This window comes from Populus nigra, chromosome 8 (genome assembly GCF_951802175.1).
Source record: "Populus nigra chromosome 8, ddPopNigr1.1, whole genome shotgun sequence".
Classification (NCBI taxonomy): Eukaryota; Viridiplantae; Streptophyta; class Magnoliopsida; order Malpighiales; family Salicaceae; genus Populus; species Populus nigra.
In genome coordinates, this window is record NC_084859.1 from 4,350,537 (window position 1) to 4,362,524 (window position 11,988).

Sequence of the window (11,988 nt, forward strand, 5' to 3'; positions counted from 1 at the left end):
TTTATCATTTTATTTTATTTTATTTCTATGTTAGATTTAGTCTTTTTTTTTAATTGATATTTATTTTGTTTTTCACCCTTCTTCTAATTGATTTTCTTTTCAATTTTATACCTGATTTTTGTTTCTTTTTTAATTTGATCCTCATTCTTTTCATTATAATTTCTTTTGGTTTTATTTATTTTTTTAATTGAAGTTTTTTCCTAGATTCATCCTTCATTGATTGATTTTATTTGATTTTAATGCCACATTTGATCATCATTTTTTTAATTTTGATTTTTAAACCCGACCTAGAGGTCGGCCCCGAGCAAGTTTTGGGTCACAAATCGAGTGGGTTGGTCAAGGTTACCTAGATCAACTTCACCTAAAAAAATATTCGACAGGATTTAATTTTTTTTTACAAAGAAGTTGCGTCTTCATTTTTTTAATTATAGTTTTTAAACCCGACCCGAAGATCGATCTCGGGCAAGTCCCGGGTCATAGGTTGGGTGGATTGGTCAAGGATACCCAAGCAACTAATTTTTTTATTTTAAAAATATGTAAAAATGATATTATTTTGGTAAACATTTTACAAAAAAAAAAATCAATGGGTTTTAAGATGGGGTTTTAAAAAAAATTAAAAGAATTTAACAAAGAAATCGGGTCTTCATTATTTTGATCATGATTTTTAGACTTGGCTCAGGAGTTGACCCCAAGCAGCTCCTGGGTCACTGGTCAAGTAAATTAACAAGGGTTACTCGGATCAACTGATTTTTTTATTCTGCAAGAATGTCAAAATTATATTATTTTTATAAAGATGTAGGAAATAAAATCAACAAGTTTTGAAAAAATTTAACAAAAAAATTTAGTCACAATTCCTTTGATCGTGTTTTTTAAGTAATGTTTTTTTATTTCATCCCTTAACATTTAGTTTATTAAGAATTTTGCTTCATGATTTTTTCAGGTTTGCCTTCTATAAAATATTTCCAGCCTCATAAACAGGACACCAATTTAGAAGGTTAGCTTTAATTAACTTTTATTTTTTAGTGTATTTTTTTAAATTTTGTTTTTTAACATTTGGTTGGTTATGAATTAACCTTTGTTATTTTTTTCTCTAAAATTATCTCAATCTTATTTTCCGAGTCACAGATTTGATGGGACGACCAAAGTTTTTTTTTCTAGTTACTTTTTTTAATTAATTTAATTTATTTGCTATCATTACTTTTTTAAAAATATTATTAAATTAGTTAAGGTTATTAAGCCTGTCAACTCAATAACTCAATTCTCTATTTTTTTTAAATCTCAAGTTTCACATAGAGTTTTTTCAGAAAAAAATAATTCGACCGACCCGCGACGTAACGCAAGTCATCTATCTACTAACTACGCGGCTGTGGCTGCGTTTTATTTAAAACGTCATCCACAGCCGTTTGATAATAACAAAAATCACTTTACTGTGCATGGGGTCCACGTGTTTTTTGCGTTTAAAATGTTGAAAAGGAAAAGCTACGAAAACCTGCTTTGCATGCACTGTAGCGGATAAAAACCTGCGGACAGTGCAATTCACTGTACTGTTCACGAGTGAATTGCACTGTTCATGTGAACAGTGCAATTCACTTGCACTGTTCACAGGTTTTTTTTTTAAGTGTGTTAATTGTATTAATTTAAAAAAAAACTAGTTGAGAGAATTAAATTCATTCGCGATGTGAACAATATTTTTTTCTTAAAAAACTAGTATAGAGTGAATTAAATTCACGCGCACAGTAATATCGATTTTATATCTGATAATATTTTATCTAATTTTATTACATACTCAAAAAGTTATGAAAATTGTAGTTCTTATCGGATGAATTTTGAACGTAATGGAATTATAAATAGTTTAATGGAATAATAAAAAATATTTTATATAATGTATTATTTGTTTCATGATGTAATAAGAGTAATTAATTTTACAATATTTAAATTTAAAACCATTAATATTAATATATTTTTAAAAAAATTATTTTATAACCTGAATTTCAAAAGCATTCTTAACCAAATACATTAAATTACTTTTTCTTCAACCTCAATTTCAACCACAGTTTTAACCAAACACCTATTTTTTCAAACCAATCTCAACTAAAAATACTTTCTATAAAAACAACTTTTTTTAAACCACAACCATAACAGATACCGTAATATCAAACACACTCTACGCCACTCTAGACTTTAGTTGCGTCGTCGACTTGCACAATTTGCACAATGAAAAATTTAGCCCACGTGCCGGATCTTAAAAATGAAAAAACTAACAGATAACATGTCATTTTCTGAAATAATTTTTGAGCACCTTTAACGATTAAAAAATTGATGGCGGACTCTTTTGATCTAAAAACTCAAAATCTAACTTGTTTTTACCTTAAAATCATGAGATTAAAAAAAAAAAAATCTAAGAATGAATTTTTATAGCCTTATTACCCCAACCCAAAAACAAATTTTATTACGTCTAAGATTTCAAAATCAAATCAAATAAAACGAATAATTGAAGTTTGTAATATTTCAAGTCCAGGAATATGATAAAAATGAAAATTAATTATCAAAATACAAAGTTCAGAGATTACAAGCATCTAATCTAATCATTGTGCAAGTCGACAACGCAACTAAAGTCTAAACGAGCAGTTCCAAAATCTCCTTTAATCATGGAAAAATAAAAAAAAAACAATGGTCCTAGAGTGGGGCTTCTTTTTGGCCTTTGAATCCCATGAAACCAAACACAAAAGAGCCTGCACAAAGGTGCTAGTCAATACCTTGTACCCTAGCCAATGTCCACCTTCAAAAACATCTAAAGTTCTCCAGGAGATCTCCCAGTAAATGAACTACACTAACCAAGACGAGGGAGAAGGAGAGGCTATGTTAGTACGAGTCTTTGATTGACACTGTTCAGAAAAGAAAAACACTAGCAGACCTAACTTCTTTCACATGCGAGAATGTGAGATTTGAAATTCTCAAGCTCAACCAAGACATCCTCCTCGGCCCTGTGAATCAAATCAATCATTCGCCATATCTGCATCAAAATTAAAATGTCTCAGATAATGAAACACCACAGCATTCAATTGGGTCTCTCTCCACCCGGGCAAGGTGTACATTCTTCAATCTGATTTCATTGTTTTTATCTTGTAGAAAGCTGTTCCTGATAAAGAAGTTTTGCAGAAAGCAAGTAGCTAGCTGCTGCTAGACTCTATTTATACAGCCTTGCTACTAATCTCACTAGAGAAACATGACATGTACTGACTTAAAACCAGAGTCACGAATTACAGTAAAGACATTATAATATCAAGAAAATCCTCTCACCTGTAGAGTGCCGCCTCCTCCTGTACTTTCACCATCGTCAGACACACTGACAATTGTCCATGGATCAGATGCATTCCAGTGGAAGTCAACAACCTTATCCCTACACAAGTACATAGTCTAGCAATTACTCTGAAAACCTCATTAAAGGAAGCATTTCAGGGGCAAAATCATCAATCCCCAACCTTCAAATAGATCCATAAGCATCAAAAAATAATTGTTCTAAGGATCATCTTTGAATTGAACAAGCATAAGAGTTCAACTTTGAGTAATTATTGCAATTTCCATGCATGGAAAAGCACAAAATACAAATAGAAACGCAGGATAGGCTCCATACCGATGGCCAGCATGCCGGAAAAATAATCCGGGAGGAGCAGTTGGCACTTTCAGTCCAGTAGAGTCTTGTTTTTTACCAATCTGAAAAAAAAAATGACCTTCGTTAGAAACATGCAAGTTCAAAAAGATAATCAAAATTAAAAAATTACAGGGCTAAACATCAAGGCCCCAAACCAGTTTCAAAAGGTGCATTAGGTTGGAAACACACCAATCTAGTAAAGTAGATAGTCATGGATGTGCTGGCATTTATACATTCTAGAATGCTAACATGACAATAGAAAAAATTAATTTGAGCATGTCATACTCCAGTCTACTTGCTCTGATGAAACATTTAAAAGGCCTCAATATTATCCTATAATGTGGTATAAATGTTTAATGCATTTTGTGAAAAGTGGAACTCTGTTTTTTTTTTTTTAAAAAAAAAAGAATACATAGCCCTAGAAATGAGTCCTGTCCTCAATCTTGTCACTTCAAAGTAACAGGAACAGTTTCTAAATAATTACTTAGCACACAAAACAACGTATTCCCTACAGACCTCCTCAGACTCAAGAATTTAGCAGAAAAGTGCCACTTTGAACAATTCTAATGGTACCGTCATCGTCATTGTCATAACATCCCAATCCATTAATTGTGACCAATCCCATAAATGGAACAGCATCATTTTTTAACCCATTGGCAGAAAATACATCATGACAAACCATTTCACAGATCGTCCCTTGTACATTTGATTGAGTTTTCCCTCATGGTGTTGTTTTTTTCCACTTTATTTTATGGTTTCTGTAGAAACACACACTCACACACAGAAAGATCAAACCACCTTATTTTATGGTTTTTTGTAGAAACACACACACACAGAAAGATCAAAGTATAGCCTTGAAACCTTTTCGTAATCCCATATATTTAGAATGCCATCCTCTGCAGAAGTGCCGAAGACAGACGATTTATCTGGAGACCACTGGAAACAACTGCTTTGTTAGAAATAACCAAAAATAAATAAAGTTTGTACTGAGATAGATAGAAACAATGAGAAATTGAGCCAAGAGACAGAATAATTTTCACACCTGTACACAGAGGACTGCAGCATTATGACCCTCAAACTTATGAACAGGTGCTCCTACCCCTCCAAGATTGAGGTTCCGACGATCAAACATGTGAACAGAATTATCAGCAGACCTAAAGTAAGGGCAACATGATCCAAGACACAGGCCAAAGTTCATCACAAGTGGCATACAGGTACAAAGAAATGAAAAGTAAAAGAAAAAATAAATAAATGTAATTTTAACCCAAACTATGGGCAGAAGCATCAAATACAGATTCGATACTGTCAGTCTCATGAGAAAGAAAAAACATGCAGAAGGATAGATTATATAAGTACCCTGTCAGAATGAGATTCACATCATGAGGATTCCAATCAACACAATGAAGATCAGTATTGTGAGCTTTCTCAACCTGCCAAATAACAACAAAACTCTCATAAATAAATCAACTAGGAATGCAAAATTGTTACATGAAGGATGACATATTCAGCTCTGTTTACCAAAACAAAATTGCAGGGAATCAAAGTCACATTGGCTTCCTACCCATGCTACGTTACCATTCATATAAACAATGATATCCCAGTGTGATAGAAACCACACTTGTTGTTCATGCATTGACAATGCACAGCAGGATGTTTTCTTACTGTTACTTTGCCAGTCAAGTAAATTCAATCCACAATTTTTCTTGCTCACCTACCCATAGCTAGGAAAGTCTATTGTGCTAAGGGAAAAGAATGAAACCAGAGCATGGAAAGAAGAAATGTAACCTTGACAACTGGAGTACAGCCAGCTCTTGCATCCCATAATACAAGGCAAGAATCATCACCCACACTGCAGAACTCCTGTGCACTACTCAAGGAAATAGATAAAATGAGAGCAAACCATAAAGAATAAAAGTTCAAAGAAGACCTCAGTGTTACACTGGTAGAAATTCTTTTTTCTTGAAAAATGGAAAAGAGAATAACTATAGATATCTGAAGAAAGTGCCTCCTAAATGGCAGATAATAATTACACAAGTGAAAAATGCATGATTGCTTGGCTAAACACATTTGATTAAGATTACAGGACCTACCTTGATGGGCAGAATTGAACATCTTCAACAGTATCTGTATGCCCTTGGTAGACATCCCGTGGTCCAATGGATGGACTCTTGGTACGTTTGTCATTACCTCCACCTGCCTTAGAGGCAGATTTATTAGGGAAGCCACCAGATCCAGGAGACTTTGACAACCCTGGCTCTGCTGCCAAAGTTGAAATATGGTCCTGAATACTCCACAAAACCACCAACTTGTCCTTACCTGCAACAAAAATTTTCCAGAACAGAAAAGATTATGAGAACTCTAATTAATGCAGTTGCCAACAAACAACAAAAAACACAACTGGAAAAGTGAGTTGCATATCAACACTAGTGTAGAAAAGTTCAATTTCTTTATGAAATTGAATTCACATAACCATAGTTATGATATGTGAAAAATGAGTACATTGCTTAATTAATGATTTTGTTAGAGAATCTAATGAACTGAAAGAAAAAAAAAAACTAAAACTAAATTCCAACCTCCAGAGAGCACAAAGGGCTCAGTTGGACACATAGCAAGAGCGAATTCAGCATCGTCTTTATGGCCAGTCAATATCTGCAAGAAGATGTATCTCATTAAACAAGTGCCTTAATTAAAAAGAACAACAAAACTTTCCTGAAAATCAACGAACTCTTCATGGTTGTCAGAGAATTGTGCCAATGATAAATACAATTACAAAGAATACACATGCTGTAACAAATGTCATAGAAAATGGTTATAAAAGGATTGTGACAATTATTTAATATATTTAACTAGTATAGAGTTATAGAAGGATTAAAAAAAAAGAAAAAATCACTGGGCCAGGAATAACCAGATCTGGACAAGACTCTGTAGCTCCCAGGACAGCATGACGATTAGGTTGAGAATCAACATCCCAAATGAGAACCTGCTCGAAGATACAGACAATTTAAATTGAAAAAACTGTGCAATTAAAACTATCGAATTTTTTTTTATCTGAGCGGTAACTAAATGCTTAAAACTCTTGATTTTATTTTTTTTGAAAGGTAACTAAATGATTACATCAGGACTATCGGTGTGTGTAGCCACAATGTTGGTGTTCTGTGGGAGTTCCCTGATTCTGTTCACCTGGAAAAACAAAAAACAGAAATACAAAATTTGAGGATTAATGAAATATCCTCCACTTACTTCCATTGAAAGATGGGGAACAACTTAGAAGATTATGTTAGCTGATTAACATCTCATATAAGCAATATTTTCCAAACAAAAAATACAAAATATTATTTCCAAGCAATATTGAAGACCGAGGAACAGAAAAGTAAAGTTGGAGGATTCTATCTCAAAAAGTAAAATAATTACCCCAATGAATTAAAAAAAAAAACCAGAAAGGTAATTCATTGGAACACCTTAAATGCCTTCCAAATAATTCTTTTAGATATCAAAAATGAGAAATCCTGAGAACCATATAAAGGGAGAAAAAGGAAAAACATGGGGTGAAAAAATAAAAGAAAGAGAAGAGAAAACTATTAGGGAGACAACAAATAAACACATCAGTGACACGTTTGTAGCCTAAGGTGCAAAGTCCCCTTCATATTTGGTTTTATCTACAGCATAAGAATCTTTCCTTTTCCTCCTTAACAAAAGCAACAAGCTATTCTGTCATTAACCTGTAATTATCAGTATCAAAGTCATGAAATATTGTAATTCTTTTTCATCCTAAATAAATCCCAGGCACCTTGTGGAATGTACCTCCCTCTATCAACCCCTTCATGAAAGGATTCATCATGCTATGACAGTTTTACTTAACACAAGGCTCCATGAATTGAGCAATTCACAACAGAAGTTATAATAACAAAGATGAGATATTTTTCAAGTTTTCACTCAATAAAGCAAATGTGCTTGCGGAGCATCATATATCTCAACTGTGCTCAAACGTTTGAATATTTTCTTATCACAGTAATTCAATAATAAATATGCAGATGTTTAGGTAACCAAGCTATAAGCAAGTTACACTTTCAACTGTGATTTCTGCACTTCAAACTAGAGCTAATGAAACTAAATGGAGTTTTTAATTAAAAGGATCTACCCTTACAAATTAAATTAAATTTTCATATGAGGCTTTTAAAACTTCTTCGTCTTTGGGATCATTTTCTTCTCAGGAAAGTGAAGTGTATCATTTCCCAAAATCACATGAATCCAAGTTTCACACTGATGAATAACCCTTGGAAACATTAGGTGCAAATTACAAATCTTGCGACCAGTATACCTTTTCTAGCATTCACAGTTTATAGAACTTAGTTCCTCTTTCAAATTGATAAGTCATGCAACAAGGAGATGGGTAAGTAAAAGAAACTACTAAGACAGGATAGGTACCTCGCCAGGGTGTATAATAGTTTTATACTTCTTTACAAAGGGAGAGCGCGCTTCTTCATTGAACTGAAAGATCAAAGCAACCAACCAATAATGCATACAATCAGTAAAAAGAAAAGGATGAAGGGGTAAAAATTCAAAGTGAAAGGAACAAAGAAAATAACAAATCATAGAGACATCACCTGTGATATGTGTTCTGCAGCTGCAACCCTTGGTTTAACAACTTCACAGTTAGCAATGACCAGAGTATTTGGAACACTGCCATCTGTCTGAATAAAAGATAGTGGAACAAATCAACAATCCATGAACAGAATACATCAACATGGACAAGCTCACATACAACATTACTATGCCGAATACGTAAAATGATGAATCTCAGGCATTTGGCAACTTCAATAACATTAGCAATCTTGCCTGTTCAGAGAGGTACAAGCGCTGACGATTCTTGTAAGTAGCTTGCTCAAGCTGTGGACCCCATCTGTCAGTTAAAAACAAGTCAGGTAAAGGATTAATCACCTTGCATTTGAAAGTTAAAACTATTTCTACAAAAAATGCTCACGCATTAGAGCATGTCAATCTACATCAACTTTACAGAGGTCCCCATTAATTGCTCGTGAATGAGTCCCTAGCAGCATTTCTCAATAAACAAAGAATTTTATTTCCCTCCCTGCCAACAGGCAGAAGACCAGGATTAGCTACCCTATTGTGATATAACCCTCCAAAAAAAAAAAACCTGTAGGATAAGAGAACACGCTATCACCCTCATTTTATCATCTCCATCAGCTCTCTCTAAACTAGCTTCCCAGAAGGAAGAAAAATAAGATAGCAAGTCCAGTCCTAGAGCAGCAATTCTCGGCGAGAGGGCCAAGGAGCTTGACTATCTTTTTCTTGCTCTACCATCCGGCAACCCTCATTAACATATCCAAACCCAAATACAATCCCCAAAAATGTCACCCTCAATTTTCTCGGCAATGTAATAGGAATCGAAGAAAATGATTTTGCTTTTACAATTATTTTATTATGTAGGATGAATAAAGAAAAAATAAAATAAAGTCCAAACCCTAAAAAAAGAGAAAGGAGAGAGAGACCGGCAAGAAAGAGAGGGCCAGACGAGGTTGTGATTAGCGAGCCAATCGTAGAGGACAGGGACCAGAGTCTTCCATTGTGTGTATCTCTCGTTCACCCCCATTCCCGATTTCTCCTTCTCTCCTCTCCTCTCCTCTTCTCCTCTCCTCTCTTCTCTCCTCTTCTTTTCTTTCCCGCCTTCCTCTGCCCTTTCTCTCTCTCTCTTTCTCTAGGAGCCACCCACGGCAACGTTTGTTTTGTTTTTTTTTTTTTAACTGCGTTGGGTGAGTTTTAAAAGTTAGTTCTTTTTATAATTTTAATTTGTTAATATTAAAAATAAGAAAAACTATTTTACTATATTTTTAAAATAATACTTTTGAAAAACATTAACACTATACTTTTGAAAAACATTACACTGATATATTATATAATATATTGTTGTGTACTTTCTTATTATAATACAGTGTGAATTGAAACAATGCATTTTTTTATAATTTTTACTTTGATTCTTAAATTTTTGATTCTTAAATTTTTATTTTACATGATTTGATTTTTTTAGCCCAAATTAACCTCTAATGACATGTTTTTTAGGATGGAGGTTAAATTAAAAGGTAGGGTACTGAAGTGAAAGTCTCGAGTAACATAAGATACGGGTTAAAACTTTTGTTAACATATTCATTTTAATCCTCTATTTTTTTAGATATTAAATTATTAGTCCCTTGAATTGTAAGAAAATATATTTTGGTAGTTTACTTTATTTTTCTTTTTTTTTCAGTTCTTTTTTGTTGGGAGAAGAAAGATAATGTTGTCGGATTCTAATTTAGAGAAAGAAAGTGGTCGTTAAGGAAGATTACAGGCACAAAAACAATTGATTTTTGTATCAAAATGTTTTATATGATAAGGAAGTTATTTTTACATGTTTTGTTACCTTAAAAACACATACAAAAAATATATTTAAACTTGGGAAGAGTTTTTATTTTAAATGGATTTCAGGTTTTGGGGCAGTTTGTTGGGTTTTTGGTGGGCATGGATTGCTTTAATAAGGTATCTAGGGTGTTTTTTAGGTGTTTTAGATCAAAATAGATTTTTGGGTAAAAAAACAAAAGACCTCATTTTTCCAGGCATTGTAGTTACACATATGACACATTCTTTTTTATATATGTGCTTGGGGTGGATGAACGCATCGCCTACCCCATTCAACTTTTTTTGAAAAATAAAGGCTCGTGCGCTGGTCATTGCTATATTGGATCAGGCTCTGGGCTTGGTTTGCTAGGCCCAACAGCCTGGCCTGATTGTTGTTGTTGTTGTTATAATTTTTAGTTTTTGTTTTAAATAATGCATTATTTATGTGTATTTTTTAAAATAAATTTTGGGTTTACACTTTAATTATACTATGATTATTTTTAAATGATATTAAGTGTGTTTAATTTCTTAAAAGGTATGTATAATTCATCTGTGATTTTTCTTAATTTTATATAGATTAAATTTTTTTAATATTGATTTTTTTATAAGAATCTCTATATATGCACCCTTGCATTGTTTTTTTTAATTATTATTCAATAAATTTTATGTGCGTGTCGGTTTCTATTATAAATTTATTTTGATAAAAAAAGTAATTAAACATAACCAGGTAAATTACCTGTATTGTGATGTTAGATATCTTGATCTTCACTTTTCGCTTAGTTTTCTTAATTTTATTTTTATTTATTGTTGATCTTCATTTGTCAGAAAACACGAGACTATAAAAATATTTTCTGCATAATCTATTAAATACCATTTAAAAGACAAACACAAGTTTCTACATGTAGGATTAATTAAAGTTGTAGGAAAGCGTAGTGATATTATAGGATCGGTTGTTTTTTAAAGTGTTTTTTATTTAAAAATATATTAAAATAATATATTTTAAAAAATTTTATTTTTGAAATTAGTATATCAAAATGATTTAAAAATATTTTAAAAAACATTTAATTTGAAGTAAAGAAAAAAATAAAAAAAATTAATTTTTTTCAAAAAATACTTTTAAAATATAAAAATAAACATAAAGTTGTTATTTTAATTTGGCATAGACAAACCTTTACTCTTGTGTTCAAGGGATACAATATATAATATTTTTTAAATCATTGCTTGTAGTCATAGAATCTGATCTTGAAGATGGACTTCCATAATTCAATGACTCTAATATTTTGTTATTAATTTAGTGTTTGAGATTGTGATAATAATTATTTTTTAAAGTATATTTTATTTAGAAATGTATAAAAATAATATTTTTTATTTTTTTAAATTTATTTTTAATATCAGCGTATGTAAACAATTCAAAAATATATATAAAAAAATTAGTTTGAAACAAAAAAATTACAAAAACACTTTTTAATTGCAAAAACAAATACACTCTAAATATTCAAACATTTAACATGAATTTTAGCTAGACAATATTAAAGTAATAACTATTATTTATATACTCTTCTGAAGGTAATGACTAACTTGATAAAATCAAAAGCCCTTAAAGTTTCACCCAAATGGAAAACGTTGCTTTCAGAAGCAAATCATAGTCATACAAATACATAAATAAAGAATAAAAAAATAAAAAAAATGGGATGCAATAACTAGATTTTCAATATGAAATTTAGTAAAAAAGAATTACTAGAACAAGATTATTAATCAAGTTATGATTAATCTTGAAGAACATATTTACCTTTTTAAACGGTTATTTCAATATAAAAATTATTGGTCTGTTTGTTTTTGTATTTTAAAAATGTTTTTAAAAAAATTAATTTTTTTATTTGTTTTAAATTAATATTTTATTAATATTTTTAAATCATTTTAATATGCTGATATTAAAAATAATTTTT

At 31.5% G+C, this 11,988-nt stretch overlaps 1 protein-coding gene across 4 annotated transcripts; it reads right to left on the minus strand.

The window, feature by feature from the left end:
• Positions 1–2,523: 2,523 nt before the first annotated feature.
• Positions 2,524–9,394, minus strand: LOC133700873 (WD-40 repeat-containing protein MSI4-like). 4 transcript variants are annotated; one of them, XM_062124576.1, is made up of 16 exons: positions 9,163–9,394; positions 8,489–8,552; positions 8,257–8,343; positions 8,078–8,140; positions 6,767–6,832; positions 6,558–6,632; positions 6,226–6,301; positions 5,743–5,968; positions 5,438–5,519; positions 5,009–5,082; positions 4,695–4,806; positions 4,514–4,588; positions 3,635–3,714; positions 3,301–3,400; positions 2,920–3,013; positions 2,524–2,825 (listed from the first exon to the last, which is right to left on the minus strand). In XM_062124576.1, exons 1-16 carry the CDS (start codon positions 9,261–9,263, stop codon positions 2,782–2,784), a joined length of 1,419 nt encoding a protein of 472 aa, XP_061980560.1. In that variant the 5' UTR covers positions 9,264–9,394; the 3' UTR covers positions 2,524–2,781. The 4 variants fall into 4 exon arrangements, with proteins under 4 accessions (XP_061980560.1, XP_061980563.1, XP_061980562.1 ...); XM_062124579.1 differs by having other exon boundaries at positions 2,524–2,830; XM_062124578.1 differs by having other exon boundaries at positions 2,915–3,013.
• Between the last annotated feature and the right edge of the window lie 2,594 nt (positions 9,395–11,988).

Coding starts and splice junctions, on each gene's coding strand:
- LOC133700873 (XM_062124576.1), bottom strand. CDS start 9,263: ATGGGGGTGAACGAGAGATACACACAATGGAAGACTCTGGTCCCTGTC. Junction 8,344..8,488: donor GCTTGTACCTCTCTGAACAG/GCAAGATTGCTA, acceptor TCTTTTATTCAG/ACAGATGGCAGTGTTCCAAA. Junction 6,302..6,557: donor CAGAGTCTTGTCCAGATCTG/GTTATTCCTGGC, acceptor ATCTTCTTGCAG/ATATTGACTGGCCATAAAGA.